Source organism: Pogona vitticeps, chromosome 6 (assembly GCF_051106095.1).
Source record: "Pogona vitticeps strain Pit_001003342236 chromosome 6, PviZW2.1, whole genome shotgun sequence".
Lineage (NCBI taxonomy): Eukaryota > Metazoa > Chordata > Lepidosauria > Squamata > Agamidae > Pogona > Pogona vitticeps.
The window spans coordinates 83,039,981-83,060,804 of NC_135788.1; the positions used below are offsets into that span (position 1 = coordinate 83,039,981).

At 41.7% G+C, this 20,824-nt stretch overlaps 1 protein-coding gene across 1 annotated transcript in view; it reads left to right on the plus strand.

Annotated features, from left to right (window-relative positions):
• Positions 1-20,199, plus strand: part of RPIA (ribose 5-phosphate isomerase A) — a 32,217-nt gene extending 12,018 nt beyond the window's left edge. The window contains exons 4-9 of the mRNA XM_020807219.3: positions 1,637-1,696; positions 8,661-8,725; positions 11,753-11,821; positions 13,205-13,346; positions 17,042-17,141; positions 17,779-20,199. Of these exons, the coding sequence (XP_020662878.3) occupies positions 1,637-1,696; positions 8,661-8,725; positions 11,753-11,821; positions 13,205-13,346; positions 17,042-17,141; positions 17,779-17,876 (534 nt within the window). The 3' untranslated portion in view covers positions 17,877-20,199. The remainder of the gene's footprint in view (positions 1-1,636; positions 1,697-8,660; positions 8,726-11,752; positions 11,822-13,204; positions 13,347-17,041; positions 17,142-17,778) is intronic.
• The last annotated feature ends 625 nt before the right edge of the window (positions 20,200-20,824 follow it).

Consider the following 20,824-nt stretch of genomic DNA (forward strand, 5'->3'; position numbering starts at 1 on the left):
ACCCATGTCAGGGAGTCTTCACGTAACTGCTGTTTCCTTTTCTGTCCAACCTGGAAAATTGGTTAATGGTTGGAGCTGAAAATGGTATGGAGCCGTGAATGAAAGTTGTGTATCATGGCTTGTCCATGAACTAATTCATTTTCTGATTCAAAAATAATGGGAAATTACATTTGACAGAAGACTTCCTGGCTTGTTTTTTGGCTCCTGGGAAAGAATGAACAAGGTGGGGGATTTTGGAGTCCATGAAGTGCAGCCATATCTCAGCTTGCTAAACAAAGAAAATTGTCTGAACGTGTCTAGGTAAGAGTCCAGAGTTCATCTAATCCCTGTTTTTCATGGAACACTGCCCGACTCAAATATCAGGTTAGACCACACCCTCAGGTCTGCTTACTTAGGCGATTATGTAAGCCTGCTTTCATTGAACTTTGCAGTGCTAATCTTTTTCAATACTTGGATGAAAGAATTTGAGTAAAGAATGCATTGTGTTTCAGTTAAGATTGATAAAAGGGAACGTTTCACACAAAAAAGTCATATATATATATATATATATATATATATATACACACACACACACACACACACACACACACACACACACACACACACACACACACACACACACAGTGGTGCCTCGCTTAACGAGTGTACCGTATAGCGATGTTTCCGTATAGCGATCCCTTTTTCGGGATCGCTATACGGAAACATACCCGATCTTCGCAATGGGGAAAACCCGCATTGCGAAGATCAGGTATTGCGGTGGCCATTTTGGAGCCGCCGAACAGCTGATCGGCGGTACCAAAATGGCCGCCGGAAGCCCGGAAATGGCTGCCGGCAGCCGTTTTCGCGCCCTGCCCTCGCTTAGCGAAGGCGCGAAAATGGCTGCCAGCACCTGGAATCCTCGCTGAACGGGTAAGTAACGAAGGTATTGGAACGCATTAAGCGAAGTTTAATGCGTTCCAATACCTTTCCCCTACCCGTTTAGCGATGATTCCGTATAGCGAGGGTTAATCCGGAACGGATTAACCTCGCTATACGGGGCACCACTGTGTATGTGTGTGTGTGTGTGTGTGTGTGTGTGTGTGTGTGTGTGTGTGTGTGTGTGTGTGTGTGTGTGTGTGTGTATGTATGTATGTATGTATGTATGTATGTATGTATGTATGTATGTATGTATGTATGTGTATATAATCCCTGTTTTTCATGGAACACTGCCCGACTCAAATATCAGGTTAGACCACACCCCAGGTCTGCTTATTTAGGCGATTATGTAAGCCTGCTTTCATTGAACTTTGCAATGCTAATCTTTTTCAATGCTTGGATGAAAGATTTTGGGTAAAGAATGCATTGTGTTTCAGTTAAGATTGATAAAAGGGGAACATTTCACACAAAAAAGTCATATATATATATATATATATATATATATATATATATATATATATATATATATATACATGTATGTACGTATGTACGTATGTATATTTATTTATTTATTTATTTATTTATTTATTTATTTATTTATTTATTTATTTGATTTATATCCCGCTCATCTGGTAAATCTATACCACTCTGAGCGGCTAACAGGAACATGTATGTATGTATGTCCTTTGAGAAACAATGTAATATTTTAATTTTCTTGTAGGCTCGTCAGTTGATTCTGCAGAATGGCTTAACCTTAAGTGACCTGGATAGACACCCCGAGGTAAGAGTGTAGGCATACTTTCTGTACAAGCAGTCTAGGATAATGCATTGAAGGATTAAGTGAATTAGGGCCTTTTTGCCTTTATATATTTCAGTGGATTCCCATGCTCAAATGGTATTTTTTTGCCTTTCATCCCATGCAATTTATGGCATGGGTGAATCACGTGTGTACTGGATGCTTGAACTGCAGTAATCTAGGAGGAAGAGTATAATTGTAGTAGCTCCTTTACATCTTACACTCCTAATCGTTGGTTCCTGTATACATGTACATTGATGTCCATCGTTTTATTACTCAGAATTTAATGCCTCCGAGCCTAGTTAGTGAACTGTATTTATGTAAAAACATTGTCTTATCGTTAACATTGAGCGATACAGGAGTCATTTCAATTATGGCTTGTGTGTCTGCAAAACTGTTCTAAATAATACCGTTATTTCATCTCTCCCACAGTGTGAGCTTTGGCAACAATGATTCTTTAGTTTCTCATGATGAGCCATTGTATAGTTTAAAGGAGAAAAGGGTGAGGAAATGAATGTGGCAGGAAATTCAGTTACACCAGTAAGCTTAGTTCCTTAAGCATAACATAACACATCTTGATACATTTTCAACTGAAGTGAAAAGAGTCCAGGACATACAAGAAAGAAATTGTAGGGAGGGCTGTTGCTTTAGGGCAGCCTTCCCCAGACTTGTGCTTTCAGATACGTTGGATTACAACTCCCATCATGCTGGCTGGGGGCTGTTGTACTTTGACACACATGGAAGGCAAGTTGGGACAGGAATAGTTCCAATCTGTTCAGGCAAAAACTAGAGATACAGTGGTGCCTCGCTTTACGAGCACCCCGTTTAACAAAGAATCCGCATAGCGATTTGTTTTTTGCGATCGCAAAAGCAATCACATTGCGATCTTTTTAATGGCAAAAAAACGCTTTGCGATGATCGGTAAGCTGTTTCGCTTACCGATTTCCGCATAGCGATGTTTTAAAAACAGCCGATCGGCGGTTCCAAAATGGCTGCCAGAAAAAAAAACGGCCGCCCGCAGTGTTTTTGCGCCCATTCCTTGCATACCGGGCAGCGAAAATGGCAGCCGTATGGAAGATTTTTGAATAACGGTGAGTTTTAAGCCCATAGGAACGCAGTAAACGGGGTTTAATGCATTCCTATGGGCTTTTTCTTTTCGCATAGCGACGAATCCGGATAGCGATGATTTTTCCGGAACGGATTATCGTCGCTATCTGGGGCACCACTGTATTACATTACCTATTGCTTCTCACCAGGGGGAGATCTAATCAGGGAGGAGGTTATGTTATTGGAGGGAAGGGACCACAGCAAGATGTTGACTGTGCTGGAAAAGTCTCCCATTTCAGAAAGCCTCGGCAGTAGAGATGGGCACGAACCAAACCATGAACCAGAAAAACTGACGAAATAGGCTGGGTCATGGTTCAGTTCATGACCCAGTTCGGGGATACTGTTTTACCAAAGCAAAACGAAGTGCTGAACTTTTTTCCCCTCTGCGCTTTGTTTTGCTTTGGAAAAACAGATGCCCGCTCATTTCCTTCCCACTGTCCCGTCACCCTAGTCAGAGTCAGCAGGCTGGCTTCCATTCCGGGAAAGGGCCCACTGCTTCTGTGCATGCATCTGCCACTCAGCTGATAGGCGAGCACACGCTCAGAGGCAGCGGGTCCTTCCCTAGAAGGGAAGATGGCCTGCTGTCTCTGATTATGGCAGGGGAAGTGGGAAGCGGGCAGTCAAGCAGTCCCCCTCGGCCCAACCCTTAAAAAATTAACCACAAACTGGTTCGTTTTGCAAGAGGGTTCGTGGTGGTTCGTAGGTCGGCACAAACCATCACAAACCACCAGTTTTCCAGTTTGTGCCCATCTGTACTCAGCAGCCTTGGTGACAGTCTTCCTTGGCTGAAGGCAGTCCCGTGGAACGCTATGTCAGTAAGTGAAAACACAGTCATCCAGATGAGGGTGAACAGATTAAAACTTAGTTCAGCCAAGACAGAAGTGCTTTTGATTTGTCAAAAGGCAGATCAAGGAATAGGGCTTCAGCCTGTGTTGGGTGGGGTTACTCTCTTTGAAGGCTTGGGATCCCTATTTCAGTATAGTTCTGGATTCCAACCCTGAATTTGGATGCTCGGGTTTTGTTCATGGCTATGAAGATGTTTGAATAGTCAAGACTAGTGAGCCAGTTGTGTTTGGTTCTGGAGACATCAATGATACATGCCTTAGTTATAACTCAGTTGGTTTTTCATCACATGTCCTGTGTTGGGCTGTTTTTGAAAAAAATGAATAGTTCAGCTGATCCAGAGTTTGGATGCTATATACAAATTAACAGGGAATGTGTGACTCCTTGTTATAACAGCTTCTCTGGCTAGCAGCCTGCATTTGGGCACAATTCAAAGTGCTCAGTGTGACCTTTACAGTCACATGTGACTTCTTCCAGCAGAATCACAGGCACATTCTTTGAAATACATTCTTTTATGCAAACCAGCCAAAATTAATTATCTATGAGAGGTTCCTCTTCTCAGCCTAATTTCTTATGTGGAAGTGGGCGTTTTTGTGTGCCATTGCCGTGCAAAATGTATCTAAATCAGGACAAGTGGAGAAGGAAATGTGTGGGGCATCAGTGTGCTATAAGCAGTACAAAGAAAATATCCCCTGTGGCAGTGGTCCCCAACTTTTTTGGGATCGCGGACCGGTTGGGGGGTGCAGGCTCTGTGTGCGGGGGGCGGGGGCACCCCGGGTGTGTCGCACTTGCAGCTGGGTGTGTTGTGCTCTTGGAGGGGCGTGTCACACTCACATGCATGCACACAGGTGCAACATGTCCCTCCGTGAGTGTGACACGCCCACTGTGCAGGGGGGTGGTGGAGATCCATCTCCATGGCCCAGTTCTAGGAAGCCCACGAATCGGCACCATCCTGCCCTATGGAACAGAAAAAGGGGGAATTGCATTCTGTGGGATGGGACTCTGCCCCTTCTAAGTAGAGAGAATTTGTCAAAATCAGTTTCCCTCTCATCTTTTTTCTTCTTGAACTGTTTTCTTGACATGAAATGGAGAGAGAGAGAAGAGCAGAAATTTGTCTTGAGGTGGTTGAGGTAGTCCTTGTTTGGAAAACTCAGTGGCTATGTGAGAGAAACTCATGGAAATAATGATATCCAGGACCTGCAGGAAATTACTACTTTGCTTTCCTTTAGAGATCCAACTGTGTTTGAAATATTAATAGCTTTTCCTACCAATTCTTTGTTATCTCATAACTATTTGCATGCCTCGAATCAGCACTCCTCAGATGAAGGATAAGGAGAAACATTTGATGTGAAATATTCTGGAAATTGTTGGAAGATATGGCCATCAGTAATTCCACATATCTTTAATATATAAAGATTTTATATATTACTATTTTAAATATAGATATTTTAATTATAAATTCATTTGTAAGCCAATTTTAGCTAAAAGCAAAGTATAAATATCATATTAGGTAACCAGTTTGTGCCTATTTGCTGCAGCCCTGGCTATTGACTTACTTGCTTGGGATTAAGTGCTTGGCCTTCTGATGACCTGGAGGTGAGCTGCTCTACTTCCGAATGCCTCCATCTCCAGGAGTGCTTAACCCCTTGTGCTCGGGCTGTAGCTCAGGCTCAGTTGTTTGCCTTGGTGTTGGTATCATTTAAGCAACGTGGTAGTGTCCCCTCAAACGTAGATTGCCCGTATAGAGTGAGTGAGATTAGATTTCTTGGAGCACTATTGAAGTGGGAAGATTACTGGGAGACTTGCTCTGAATGCCCACTCTGTGGCAGAATTACTGCCAGTCAATGGCCTGTTGTGAGCCCCCTGTATTTGGATTCTTAGCTGCTCCTCAAGGACGCTGCTGTTAAGCTCAGAGGCTTTAGAAGGAGGCAGCAGGAGTCTTCCTTCGTGAAGTGGATCTTTTCTGTTTAACTTGATCAGATGTAAAAGCTGTGTGGGTACCAACTGGGCAGAGGAAATGTTTTGTTTTGTGTTTTATTTTGCCTCTGCAGAATTCTCACTCCACACGTTTCCTGCTAAACCTTTAGCAGTTGTTCAGCCACTTTACCTTCCCTGGGACAGTAATTCCCAAACGCTGTCCTGTCGAAGACGGCTTGTCTGCCACAAGGAATTAAAGGCTCCTTTCAGCTCAAAGTGCGCACTAGCAGAGGAGATGGTTTCCTCTGTGTCTGCATAAGTTACAGTATTGATCTTGTCTTGCTTTATGGCAACTAGGGATATAAATTCATGGTTTCATTTATCTGTGGCCTTAAGATATTAAATGGAAAAACATGAAAGTACGTATTTTCTATACTACCAGAATTGGCCACCAGAGGGCACTAGATACTATGTTTTATATATACCCTCTAGAGCAGTGGTTCTTAACCTTTTTGAAATAAACACCCCCTTGAGCCATTGAGGAAGTTATCATCGCCCCCCTCCCTGAGGTGATGATATCTTACCTGCCTGCCTGCCTGCCTGCCTACCTACCTACCTACCTACCTACCTACCTACCTACCTACCTACCTACCTACCTACCTACCTACCTACCTACCTACCTACCTACCTACCTACCTACCTACCTACCTACCTACCTATCTTGTCTCCCTCCCCACCCGGGTGCGAGGCAGCGCTTCACGGGGCGAGGATGAGGACCCAAGAGACCCTTTCCTTCCACCCGATCCACACTCAGTGCTCCCCTAAAGGAGAAAGGTGAGACGTGGCAGGTAGAAGGAGCTGGATCATCTGGCGGCAGCAGCAGCACCGGATCTACTGCCAGCACTGCGGCTGCAGTCGCCTTCACAGGTTTGGCTTGCTCCAGTGCCCCCCTACCGCCCCCCTTCTGTTCTTTCGCCCCCACACCGCCCCTTTTCGTTCTACCGCCCCGCTGAAAAATGAAATCGCCCCCTGGGGGGCATTATTGGCCACGTTAAGAACCACTGCTCTAGAGCAGTGGTTCTTAACCTTTTTGAAAGAAACGCCCCCTTGAGCCATTGAGGAAGTTATCATCGCCCCCCTCTTATTTCTTATTATATCTTATTTATTTATTTATTTGTTTGTTTATTTATTTAAGACACTTAAATCCAATGACCCCTGAAAACAAAATTCAATTCCAAGAAAATGAAATGCCCCCAAAAAGTAACATTTAATGATTTAGTTGCAAGCGAATTTTAAGACTCAAAAAGAAATATAAAAAGGGCATAAAGTGCAGGAACTAAAAATTTCAAGACGAAAACTCTGAAACTAAATTAAGATAGGAGGAAAATATATATTCATGTACATTGTAAAAAGGCTGCAGCCATCTTCACAGGTTTGGCTTGCTCCAGTGCCCCCCTACCGCCCCCCTTTTGCTCCAGTGCCCCCACGCCGCCCCTTTTCGTTCTACCGCCCCCCTGAAAAATGAAATCGCCCCCTGGGGGGCATTATCGCTCAGGTTAAGAACCACTGCTCTAGAGTATATAGTGTGTGTTCTGAGAGAGACCATGTTTCCCCGAAAATAAGACAGGGTCTTATATTAATTTTTGCTTCAAAAAACACATTAGGGATTATTTTCAGGGGATCTTTTATTTTTTTTCATGTACAACAATCTACATTTATTCAAATACAGGCATGTCAACTTCTTCTGGTTGCTGCACAATGCTGCACAATGGTGGAGGGTGGGGTTTCACTTAACGGGGGCTTATTTTTTGCGTAGGGCTTATTTTTGGGGGAAACGGTATTTAAGGAGTGGTTTTTACCAGTTCCACTCTCCCAGTGAACTTCCATGGCCAAGTGGGGATTCAAACCTTGTTGCCCAGAGTCCTAGTTTATACTGTATCCACCGCACCACACTGGGAATCCCATGTTATGATATATATACATAGTTCCCTATTATCCACAATTTCTGGTATCCATGGTAAGTCTTGGAATGTATCGCCTGCAGATACAGCAGTCCTATTGTATCTGCTAGGCTGTTGACTGGGAACACCCCTATAAATGTAGTTTGCTAAAGTTGTGCTAAAGATGAAACAGCTTCATTGATAGCTGTCCATCTCCAAACACAACTCAAAAATATACATTGCTTATGTTTGAAGTCTGTTGTGGCTTATGGCACAAGTATCTGAGAGATGGTGTTTCTCTACAAAAGCACAAATATCAGCCTGTGCATCAAAATGGTTGTCTGAGGTCCTTCGGTAGCTACCCTAGCTGTATGAAGCTATGCCTGGAGAAAGTTCAGAGACCTGTGATACCCTGACTATGGGATTGCTATCCCCAGATGTTGACCTGTTGCCAACTCTTTTTAGCATCAGGTGAAAATCTTTTTTCGTGGGAGTTTCAAGGATCAACAGAATTGTTTTATCCAGCTTTTTCATATTTTTATTTATTTCATTTTTACCCCGCCTATTTAGATTTGGGAATCTACTCTGGGGGGCTTACAGAATATAAGGATAAAAACAGCATTAAAATAACTTTGATCATAAGAGCGAAAGGTCAGTAAAGAATACAGAATCCAAGATGGGATAAAGAAGCTGTGTAATAGGAGGGGGGAAGGCCTGCCGGAAGAACCAAGTCTTCAACTTGTTTTTAAAAATTCCCAGTGAGGGTGCCAGTTGAATCTCCAGGGGTAAGATGTTCCAAATATGAGGGGCCACCGCCGAGAAGGCCCTGTTTCTTGTTCTCTCCTTCTGGGTCTCTCTCAGGGTTGAGCCCCTCAAACTTCTGGTCTGGCTTGATTGAGTGACAAGAGTAGAGCTAGGACGGGACAGGCGCTCTGCTAGGTGTCGAGGCCCTAAACTGTTTAGGGCTTTATATGTAAGCATTAATATTCATACTGTTGTCTAGTATGCTGCTGCTGTTTGTATTGCACTTTTTGGAATTTACTTCAAAAGTGTTTTTAGTACTTCGGTAACTTTCAAGATAACAGTACACTGCTGAAAGTGCAGGGTATAAGTACAGTACACATCCTCTTTCTTTTGTGTAGTTGAATGTTGCCATTGATGGGGCTGATGAAGTTGACATGGACCTCAATCTTATCAAAGGAGGAGGGTAAGAGACACCATCTAATTCTCTACCATTGTAATCCTAATCAAGTATTGAGAATAAGATGAAAAGACTGGATAAATTGACAACACCGATATCCAGTAATACAACAATGGACAACTCCCCCAAGTCTGGTGATTTTTCATGTCATTCTCCGGATCTTAGAGGGTTTCTCCCTATTGCTCCAAGTTCGTTTATTTTTAAATATAACATGGATTCTTTAGGCTAGCCGTTCTCAACTTTTTTCGGCCATGGCCCTTTTAGGAGATCTTCTCAGGTTCCAGGGCTGCCTGTCCAACACGCATACAACATGAACAGATATCTTTCAGAAACTTCTCACATTTTTCAAGTGTTCCAGGACCTTCCAAGGGGACATATGGCCTCTGTTGAGAATGGCTGCTCTAGGGACTTCAGGGACATATTTCTATGCGTTCTTCCCCTCACACAAGTTGTTTTATGCCAAATAAAGGCCTTTTGAAAAAAAGACAAAAATTGAACAGAGGAGCATGAGGGATATTTTTGTGTCAACGTTTAATATTGGAGAGGCTGCATGGGGGCTTGAGTGTAACACGTAATATAGGGGCCCACACTTTTTCAGCTCCTGCAGGAGAAAAAACAGCTGTAGTTCTGCGACATCTTAACACACTTAAAATATTATTTGACTGATGTCTGAGGAAGTGGATTGTACATGAAAGGCTGTATGAGAGAAAATGTATTAAGGTATAAAGTGCCACAAGAGTCTTTGGTTTTGCTGCATCTAACACCTCTTCCTTTGAAATCTTTATGCATGCCTCCAGCTTAGAGTCCAAAATAAAGTAGCCTCCCTGAATCAGTGGGAACTTTGTAAATCCCATTGATTCAGTAGTAGAGATGGGGGTATTCATGTATGAATACCTCCACACAGGTGGCGATAACGAGGGTCTGGCCCCATGGGGCCGGACGGTCCACTCACAGATGCGCTAATGCTGCGGGGCCCGTGCTGCTATCCTATTGCTCCAGAGATCGCAGTTGCCAAGCCACTCCTGGCAGGAGGCAGGACGACAAGCCTCTCTTCCAGATCGAAGAGTGGCTCTGCTATAACAATCTCCAGAGTGATAGGACGGCAGCGCGGACGCCGCAGCATTAGCGCATCGGTGAGTGGACCATCTGGCCCCATGTTATGGACCCTCGTTATCTCCACCTGTGTGGGGGTGTTCGTATAGGAATGCCCCCATCTTTATTCAGTAGGTCAGTTCTAGTTGAAATTAACAGATGGATTTAAGCCTTCATTGATATGTGAGTGAGAGGAGATTTGTTCTTGCAGTGATGACTTAATATTTAAAATGTGTTTGTTTGTTTGTTTTGAGATTGCAGTGGTTCTGTTGTGTCCCTATAATTGCGACTGAAGAAAATAAATGAAAGATGGGTCACTGTATTTTCTGTTTATTCAGGTTGTAAAGTACTGGTAATTTCGGAAAGTTGTCTCTATTGTCGTTTTGTTTCATACAAAGATGTTTTTAAATTTGAAATTGAGTGATAAAGTGTAGTTTACATATGACTACTTCCAGTTCTGATTTTTTTTTTTAAAAAAAAGAACATGTTCTTCCCATTTGTAGGCTTCATGCAGCCGGTAGCAGGGAGAATTTTGTTCCCTGGCCCACCACAATTAGCCACCCAAGTTCAAAGAATGTGTACGTGGATGTGCAAAGCTGCCTTATCCTGAGTACACCTAATTCAATTATTTTGGACTTGGCATAGCTCTCTAGAGTCTCAGGCAGAGGTCCAACAATGTCAGGTCTGATTTAAGCTTATGGGTCTCTGTGTATATTGGATCTGTGTTACTTGTGTGTTATTTTTTATTTTTATTCATTATTTTTATTAATTTCCTACAGTTCTTCAACTAATGTAGTAGGAAGAAAGCAGCCCTTTTTTCCAAACCAAAAATGCTCAAACATTTCTCCCTCTTTCATTCTGATAATTGCAAAAATAAAATATTATGGTGGGGGGTCCTATTCAGTAAACTTATTTGCACAGTGGACCCCTGTGTGAGTGATTTTACTTTTTTCTTGCTCATGCACAGAAGTACCCAGGACCTCCTATCATGAAGAGAAGTTACACTATTGCAGTAGCTGTTTATGCTTGCACAATGAGGAATCCAGGAATCCAGCATTACTAGGCTCTAGTGGAGCATTCTGCTCTGCCAGTATTCTATAGGATTCTGGCTCAGATTTTTTTAATACTAAAAATGCCTGAATAGTTCGTTATTTAATGAATGGTCAGTTATTTTACAATAATTTGAACAGTTGTTTGTTTTTCAACTACTGTTAAGTGGAGACTAATGTAATATATTGGCACTTTTTTAAGTGGTAAGAGATTGCTATTTAGAAAATACATTTGTGAAAAGCCGCTCAGAGTGGTAGAATATACCAGATGGGTGGGATATAAATCAAATAAATAAATAAATAAATAAATAAATAAATAAATAAATAAATAAATAAATAAATAAATAAATAAATAAATAAATAAATAAATAAATAAATAACTTTTGTACAAGTTACTAATTTTTTTCTATAATGTAGGAATAGGATTGTAGAAATTAGAATATGTAGCAGAAAAATATTATGCTGCAGCTCCTCAAAGATACCGGTTGCAGTCTTTTGCATAGCCTGCTTAAATCTCATTGATTTCAAAGAATTTGCGCACCTTGTTAATGCAGGATTGTGGCCACATTTTCTTAGAGCATTTATAGAACTGTAGATGTTCCTTTGGTCTGTTACAATAAACCACCCTTTGTTTTGTCTGGTGACACCATGCTTTACTGTAAGTACCTGTTCAAAGCTCTCCTAGCAGCATAAATAGTTGGTGTTTTTATCCAGGAGCTGATAGACGTTCTCCCTTCTTTTTGACTGCCATTGAATGAATGCAGATGGATTAAGTGTCCATTTGTTTTTAGAGCAAAGGCAACAAAAATAGCCATTGGATTGTGGTTGTTGAGCATCAAGCCTGCTGATCGGTCCGTAACTGGGCATATGTTCTGATCTCTTTTATCTCCAGGGGCTGCTTGACACAGGAGAAGATAGTTGCTGGTTATGCAAAAAGCTTCATCGTTATTGCTGATTACAGGTAGAATGTGGTGATGGCTATTCTTCCAGAAGGTGAAGAAAAATGACCCTAGCCATAATTTAGTTGGCTCCTGTGTCGTGATACTTTGTGTACTGTAAATATAGACTGATATCACTTCTAGGATGCATGTGTTTTTGTTCATGTGCGTGTGTGTGCACATGTACACCCACCCACCAAACAGCCATCAAATTTAGTAACAAACCACAAAAGGCCCTTTAAAATAAACAGAAGATTGCTTTCCCCCCTGTGACTTCTTGCCAATGTTTGGTAGCCTGTATGCAGCTTCTGGAGGCAGGAGTGATGATGGCCCCTGGTTCTGCTGTAGTTGCCCATTCTGAGGTAGGTTATGTGTCTGGGTTTTTCATTATAATGTCCGAGAATTGGTTCTTGCACAAACCTCTCCCTCACCAGAATGCTACTTAGAGGCAATTTCCCCTTTGAAGATACCCTGGAGTCTTGTCCCAGTCATGGGTGCCCATAGTAAGAAAGATGTAGTCAGATAGGAGTGAATACAGCAGAAGATGGCCAAACTGGTTAAAGCCAGGGTTGATTTTTACATATAAGTTTCTCTTCACTTCATGTGTTTCCTGAATGGCTCAAAACATCTGATGAAACCATGTTAATATGCAACTAGAGAAAGGATTTATACTGTGGTTGCAATCTGATAACCAGGCTTTGCATCTTTGTCCTATTGCATGCATATACTTTTCCTTTCTTAAACTGTAGAGCAGAGGGAAGCAGTACATGGCTCAAGGCAACCTGCCCCCTTCTCATTTTTTTTGACTCCTAGCAAATGACTGCCAGATTGGGGTGCTTGCAGAAAAACGCTGTAGCATGCCTTTAAAAGAAGGCATGCAGGGCTACAGGAAGTTCTTATTCATGGGCAGTTGGTATGGAATATATGCAGCTTCTGTTTTAGCTGATTAAAAAGGAGCAGAACGAGTCTTCTACAGAGGTACTGCAGAGGCTCCTGAATAGCAAAAGCTATTAGGCTGTGACTGCATTGCAGGCTCCTTTGTGTCTCCAGCACTTGGTGTCTTGCAGTGACAGAGCTTGTATGCTCAAATCATATTGAACATTCAGGTGAGGTTTTAGCTCCCACCCTTTTTAGAGGACAAGACACCCACAGCCTTGGCCGAGTGATTCTGGGAGGTGAAATTTTTTTAAAAGTGATTTTTCTGAGCTGTGAAAATGCTGCGTGCCCAGCCAAACCTCACTCTGCTGTTTCTTGGCACTCTTTATGTGTGAAGCAACAACTAGGGTTATGGCAGGATGGCCCTGGCAAGTCTGGCACATGCTTTCAGACACCTTATTTTAGAGCAGCCATCTGTAAGCAAACTCTGCAGTTGCCTTCCTGTGAATGTACATTCTTATTTTCTTTAGGAAAAAATCTAAAAGCCTCGGAGAGCATTGGAAGAAAGGGATCCCGATCGAAGTCATCCCCATGGCCTATGTTCCAATCATCAGAGCTCTGACCACGAAGTTTGGGGGTGTCGCAGAGCTAAGAATGGCTGTCAATAAAGCTGTAAGTCTTCATTATCGTGGTAGAGGAAGAACACTTTGCAGCTGACGAAAGTCCTCTTTTTCTTCTGCGGAGAGACATTGATAAGCTGGAAGAGATCAGTGTAGTAGCATGTCCTGTTCTTCTCACTTTTGTAGTGGGTCCCAACCTTGGGTCCCCCAGATTTTCTTGGATTAAAACTCTCAGAAGCTTTTGAGAACGGGCCACTGCTTCTCTCTCCTCCTTCAGCCTCCTCCTCCAGTCCCTCACTTCGGATTTCCCCCAATATGAAGGTCTCTGGGGTAATCCCTTTCGCCTTCTATAATCTACTTCCTCGTGGGGAACTTTCACTTGTTCCCACAAACCTGTCCATGGGTCCTGTACCCATATTAGCTCCCAACCCCTCGGTATGTTGTCCCTTCCAGTATTTATATCTCCCAGACCCGCCTCTACCGTAGGCTGTCCCCCTTCTTCCTTTCCCGCCAAAACGCTCTCTGTTTGGGTGGACACATTTAATCCCTTCATAGTGGATTCCAACTCTCTGGTGTCTAGACTTTGGTGTACCATCCGGGGCAGAGTCGGCGTTGGCGAAGTTTGTATTCCTCTATGGGCTTTAGGGAGAGATGGCACTCCAACGAGGGCCTCAGCCTCCTTGCCTCCTTTACTACACATATAAAGAAAACTGAGATTCTTGGAAAATTGTATTTAACATTTGATAGTATATTCTGAATGTAATAGTCTGAATTTCTGCTTAATTACTGTATACAGTATATGGATTCTTGCCCACACTGTTAATATCCTATTGTAAGATTTAAGTTCATATTTTGTATTTCTTCTCATTTATCAGCAAAATATATGTTGATAACTGTTTGTGGCTTTTCTAATATGCCAAATGTTTAAATGATAATTTTAGAAGGCTTGTGCCATAGTATATTTCCAAAACATTATCCATCAGATGCTTATCTCATGGATAAACAAATCTATTGGTTTATTAGGATAGGACCTGATCTGTATGAAAACCAGAAACTTGAAGGGTCATGGCAGCAAAGCTAATCTCTCTTCAGTATTTTCATGCATTAGGGAAAACAATACAATATCTTACATACTAGGTTTTTTTGGTTAATATCTGTCAATACTTCAGAGCTGACATGCTTGTATATAAAACATGCCCTTGCTTTTCATAACGGTGAACAGCATTAATATTCAGAGGAAAAATTAGAAATGAATAATTAGGACACTGATATTTTAAAAAGTGATGTATGCTTGTGCATATGTTGATGGGACCTTGGTATGAGTTTACCAACCACCTGCTTTTTAGTAATAATCATGATAATCTTAGAATTGCAGCGCTAGAAGGGACCCTGCTGATCATCCAGTCCAGCGCCTTTCAAGGAGGCGCAATGAGGAATCGAACTCCCAACCTCTGGCTAAATATCTAAACCATTGTGCTGTCCATCAGTTCTTGTATACTTAATATATAACCTTATTGAGTGGTTATTCCAGATCTTTCTATAACTTTGGTAAAGAATTTTCATGAAATGACTCCATATCCTCCAGTGTTGAATAAGTTTGGCACTAGCTGGGGATATGCCAGTGGGGTCTGTGTACTGCACACTTACCCTGTATGTTTGTATTGTGTGCACTGTGTCTTAAATCATGAAGCTATTATCACATGTGAAGGACTCCCTTTATCCCAGTGTTCTGTGTATGTTTTGCAGAGCTTAACAGTTACACGTTTCCAAGTAATGCATTACCTGAAACTAATTCCATTATGGCAACAATGACTGGCAGCACAACTTCCCCCCCAAGCAGTGCCTGGCCTTTTTTCTTCAGAGTCACTCTGGCCCCTTTCCCCCAGAAAACAAAATACAAACTGCAAAGAGGGACACATAGCTCAGTTCAGCAGCTGCTAGTGCTGCCAGAGCCACCTGATGCATTCATGGCACAGCTTCTCAAAACTTGCACAAGAGCACTCTGTGCTATTGACTCTTGTCAGTTGGCTTCCTTCATGCTTCTGTCCCATCACAGATACAATGCACGAGTATCTTTTCTCTTTCAGAAGGAATAAAGGTCAGTAGGAAGGGCTGCACTTCCTTTGGGGTTGGGAAGAGGGCCTTGGAGCTTGTATGCAAAGAGAAGCTGGAGAGCCTTTCCGTGCAGCCAGCAGCAGTAGCCTTAATATTTGTTTATTTGTTTCATTGATTTATATACCATCCTTTTAGTGAGAGTACTACTCTGGGCGGTTTACAGACTAAAACTTAAAAACTCCACAAGACCCCATATGGCAATGCATAGCTAGAGGTATAGATATAAAATTCTCAGAACCTAAAATTAATGACTTGCTTGGGTAGACAGAACAACATACAGTGGAGTCTTGACTTACGAACGGCCCGAGTTACGAACATTTTGACTTACGAACTGCTCTCATAGGAAAATATTGACTTGACTTACGTACTTAGATTTGAGTTACGAACTGAAAAAAACCACGTGGGAGGCAGGGAAAGTGCAAAATGTGAACTTTCAGTTAACTGTTGGCCAGTGAAAAGGGTGCCTGTCTGCTTCCTCACTCCTCCCAGCGTTTAGAGAGTGGATTGGGAGACAGTCTTCAGACTGCCTGGTACTGCCTGGACTGTATTTTCCCTGCCTTCCCTGAACCTTTCTTGACCTAAGAAAAAAAGAAACAAAACATCCCCCTCTAGTGGTCGAAGGAGGAATAGCAGCTTCCCATTAGTTTCTATGGACGGAAAAGAGCAGATACGGATCAAATGGTTTTCAATGCATTCCTATGGGAAATGCAGATTTGACTTGAGAACATTTTGACTTGAGAACCGCCTTCCAATACGGATTAAGTTCTCAAGTCAAGACCCCACTGTAGCCTTTCTTTATCAGCAGCAAATACAAATGTTAGAAGTACTGTAGTGCCCATGGCATATTTTTTATTTGTGAAGATATAAGATGTGGACAATGGAATGAAGCTCACTCCTGCATTAAGGTTTCAGGAAGCTTTTGTGCTTAGTATAAACATAAAAAACCAGGCACTCTTGAAAATGTGCCTTTCCCATTAATGCTGATTTCAGTCTAATGGAGTTAATTTTATGTGGTTTACATTGTGACTGGTATATTATGTAAATAGTGAGATGGTATGGTCATTTTCAAAATGTACTTAAATACATGAGATCTGCAAGTGGATCTGTTTGCAGCCACCTTTTGATCCATAAAGTGCATAGAAAAGAGAGAAATATACGTGAGTAATCATAACTGTTGGTGCTGCTGAAGAAGGAACTGTCCTTGACACAGATGTTGCCCCCTTCCGAAAACTTCTGTTTAATATAACGTTGTTGTTTTGTTTTGTTTTTTGAGAGAAAACTGATATTTTGTCAACCATTTTGTAGGTATTGTCCAATACTTAATACGGATTAAGTTCTCAAGTCAAGACCCCACTGTATTCCCCTTTCTTTCCAACAATTTCCCTAGCTCTAATGGTTTGTATGATGGGTTAGTTTTAAATCCCTTAGTTTTCTCTTGGATATCATTTTAATGAGCACATCTATGAAGGCTGGGAATGTCACTTCAGAATATATTCTTTAAATAATAACTTGCTGCTTGTTTCAGAGAATAGTGGTTATTACAGCTTTATGGTTATTACACATGAAGAATGGACAACCTAACTAACACCTCCTTAATGTGTTCTCTCAACATTATATTTCCGTGCATGCTAGGGCCCAGTGGTGACGGACAATGGGAACTTCTTATTGGACTGGAAATTTGACAGAGTGCATGACTGGAATGAAGTAAATGTGGCAATCAAAATGACACCAGGTAGTTTTTGCCTTGTTTTCTCTTGCATTTTCTCTTGTTCGTCGCCAGCAACATTCCAACAGAATCAGACACTTATTTGGAACCACAGGTTTGCCTTTTCTAACAGGCAAACTAATAGCTTTGAAATTATACAAGGTAGATTTCCATTCTCATTGTTTTCTGCACAAATGAGGATATGTTTAATATCTGGGTAGCACTTGAACAAAACTAAACCATTTGGATCTTTTTGTTCCTTTTGATTCATATATAGAAAACGGGTGTTATACATGTGAGTTCTGAAACAGGTTTCTTTACTGTGGGGGGTGGAAGGAACATAATAAGCATGCAAATGTCAAAGGATCCAATAGGTGGCAGGATTGATTTATTATTTCCTTCAAAGCAACTTTTGCCACAGCAATGCATCAACTGGAAAGTTTCATTTATCTTTTTTCTTAGCGGCATGTGGTTCTGGCTGAATGTGGACATTGGCTCCACACTAGAAGGATACAGATATGTGTTGAGCTGCCTGGGTAATTCTGGTAGTTGTACTCCAAAAATACAAAGCTCCACACTTTTACTCTGTGCAATGTGACCTAGATACCATACTAGAAATATTAGTGCTAATTAAGCATGATTTGGTGACTTCTTCTTGTTGCAGGGGTTGTGGAAACTGGTCTCTTCCTCAACATGGCAGAGCGAGTGTACTTTGGCATGGAAGATGGCTCTGTCAGTGTACGTGAAAAGCCAGTCCACTGACTGCTGTTTAGCCCCTGCACATCCACTCTGCCTTCTGCCTCTTGCATATAGTTTATTATCATGGTGCCAATCTGACGTCTTGCCTTAAAGCGTGACTATCCGGATCTCCGTGTATGAAGTGGAAGGTCCAGCAGATTTCACAAATACTGAAAATGAATGTCGTCTTAAAATCAATTTTTTTTTACTTTTTCATGTAATTTTTTTAAAGTGATTGGTCACTTTGAGCATTTTAAACTTTTTTCGCTTAGTTTTTATACAAAATGTTTACCAAAAAGGATATTTTATATGATACTTGAACCATCTGGCTGCTTGAAGTGTATCTGGAGGAGGAAGACAGTCATGCAGCTTGTGGGATTTATGTTTAAACTGCCACAAGATGATGCATTTATGTGACAGAGCAGTAACCAGTTGGTACTCACAAATGCCTTACTGGAATCTTTTTGGTTCTATAATTTATGCCTTTTAATGATTTATACCATGACTGATTTTAATAACAGAAAATGTCTAGTTATTTCCTTCTTAGAGCAGCTGGTAGTTTTGCAGTTGATCACCATGGGGTGAGTGGAATTTTAACTCCTGCTTAAAACTGGTTACCGTATTTTTTGCTCCATAAGATGCGCCTGACCTTAAGACGCACCTAATTTTTGGAGGAGAAAAACAGGGAAAATATATTCTGAAACAAATAATGTAATAAAATATTTAATAAACTAACAGAATAACATTTGAACCATGTAAAGTGAACAGCAGTCAATAGTGGCATTAAGAACCATTACCACTGTCATTAACAAATGGAGAGACTTAAAGGTTTGTGTACTCTAGTTTATGTACCATAAATTTGTGTACCATAAATTTAAGTCAAGTACATATAGACCATTATCAGCCAGTGATAAGACCTATACCACACTACCTATATTTTACATTTCCTTTCATCCACCTCCTCTCCATGCTTATAGAAATGTCTCAGTGACAGATGAGATTGTTGTGCGACAGATGAGATTGTTGGTTTGTCTGATTTGGCACTGCATTGAGAGGTCCCTTTTAGTTGTGTGGAGGATAAATAGTGGAATTAAACTATTTAACAGCTGGTTTTCCTTATTTACTTCGAATCCAAATTTACCATAGGAATGCATTGAAAATTAATTAGTGCATTCTTATGGGGGGGGGAAGGTCAGAAACTTGAAAAAAATTAAAAGAAAGTCACCAGGTACTGTAGACTGAGCCCGGCTCCTCAGTGTCTTGGTAGCCCCCCCCCCCCCGAACAGCCGAAAAAGAGCACCAAACAGCTCAAAGCTGGCAACCATTTTGTGCTTTTCTCTGCTCTTTCCCCCAGCATGGTGGTGGGAGGCTTCTGGGTGGTGGTGGCTGAACCCTTTTTTAAAAGTATTTGCTCCATAAGACGCACATACTTTCTCCCCCACTTTTTGTGGGGGAAAATTGCGTCTTATGGAGCAAAAAATACGGTAATTGTCATGTTCAGCTCTGTTGCTGTTTCCACATGACACTGTTCATGTCTGAAAGGAGGGGGTTTCATGCATGAGGCTGGCAGTATGCATGTATTGTAGAGCACTGTTGCTGGTCTTTCCCAACACTGACATGAGATGTACCATGAGCCAACCTCATGTTCACGAGCCACAGTTCCAGATCTTCCCCACGTGGCATGGAAGATGGCTTGCCATTCTGTTCTCCAAGCTGTAGTTAATGACATGAGTTGATCAGATGTTTGATACATAGAAGAACTGTTCCAGCCTTTTATTTAGGGGCCTTTCCAAATGTGGGAAGGAGTTTAAGTTTGAGTATATTGCACAATCATTGCCATCAAGCCACCTGAACTGGTTAACACAGCTTGGAGCCAAAGTGGCCGGTTCCTTGCGTGAGGACAATTTACATTATGTTTGCCAGACTCCGATTGCATATGTACATCAGCATAAGTGCAGCAGCATAGGCTACACTGGCAAATTGCTACTGGTTAAGGAGTTGCCGCTAGCATTCCTCCCGGTATGCCTGGTCTCTCCATTGGCACATGAGGAGCATTACCGCTATGATTTATGCTATTCCACTTACCTCAGTCTATATAAGCAAGAGGATTCTGCCCATTATGACTGACTCTCTGGATGATTCTACTAATGTAGCAGGAGCAGGGCACTTTTTAAATATGCCATATTCCATTTCAAAGTGCTTTGCATGGTACTGTATGTCAAACTATGACACATCATTTGTGTTTTAGGCACTGCAATAAAAGCTGTAATGCCATCTGTTTGTATATTTGTTGTATGTTTAAATGCCTTCCTAGCTAAGTAAAAAAAGAAAAGCACTGGTGGATCAACCTGTAGTCTTTGTCATCTATGTAGTTTGTCTACTTTGGGTAGTTCACAACTGGGATGTTGGAAAATCTTTGAATCCAATTCCAAGTCTTTGGTACCAAGGTCTGAATCCCAGGCCCCAAGTCTGAGTCACTACTAAAAACCAGAGGAAAGGGAAGGATGGGTGGGTTCCGAGTCTGGTCTGAGTCACTGAAAAAAAACACACACACAAAAACTGAGTCGCATGCGAATCGAGTTGCCGATGTTATTTAAGTCTAAATTGACAGTGAGTCACACAACTCAAGTCCCCATCCCTGGTTCATGGGTGCCATCAAGGAAGTGGGCATGTGTACTTGTTTGGCCCCAAAGTCTGATATCCACAAGTCTACACCAGCCATAATAATGAGCTACAACCTCAGGTAGACCACTCCTCTTTGAGCTTTCTTTTTACCAACTGTGGTACAGTCTTATCACACATTTAATAATGGCTTTCTTTCTTTCCAGTATGTGTGAAGTGATCTATGTGCTATTATTGTCTTTTTATGTAAAAGAAGAAGAAAAGAGAAAATAAATATTACAGACAGGCACTGTAACGTCAAAACAGCATCTGAAGATGTGTGGTTTTCATTTCAGCAGAGTTTGGATCCA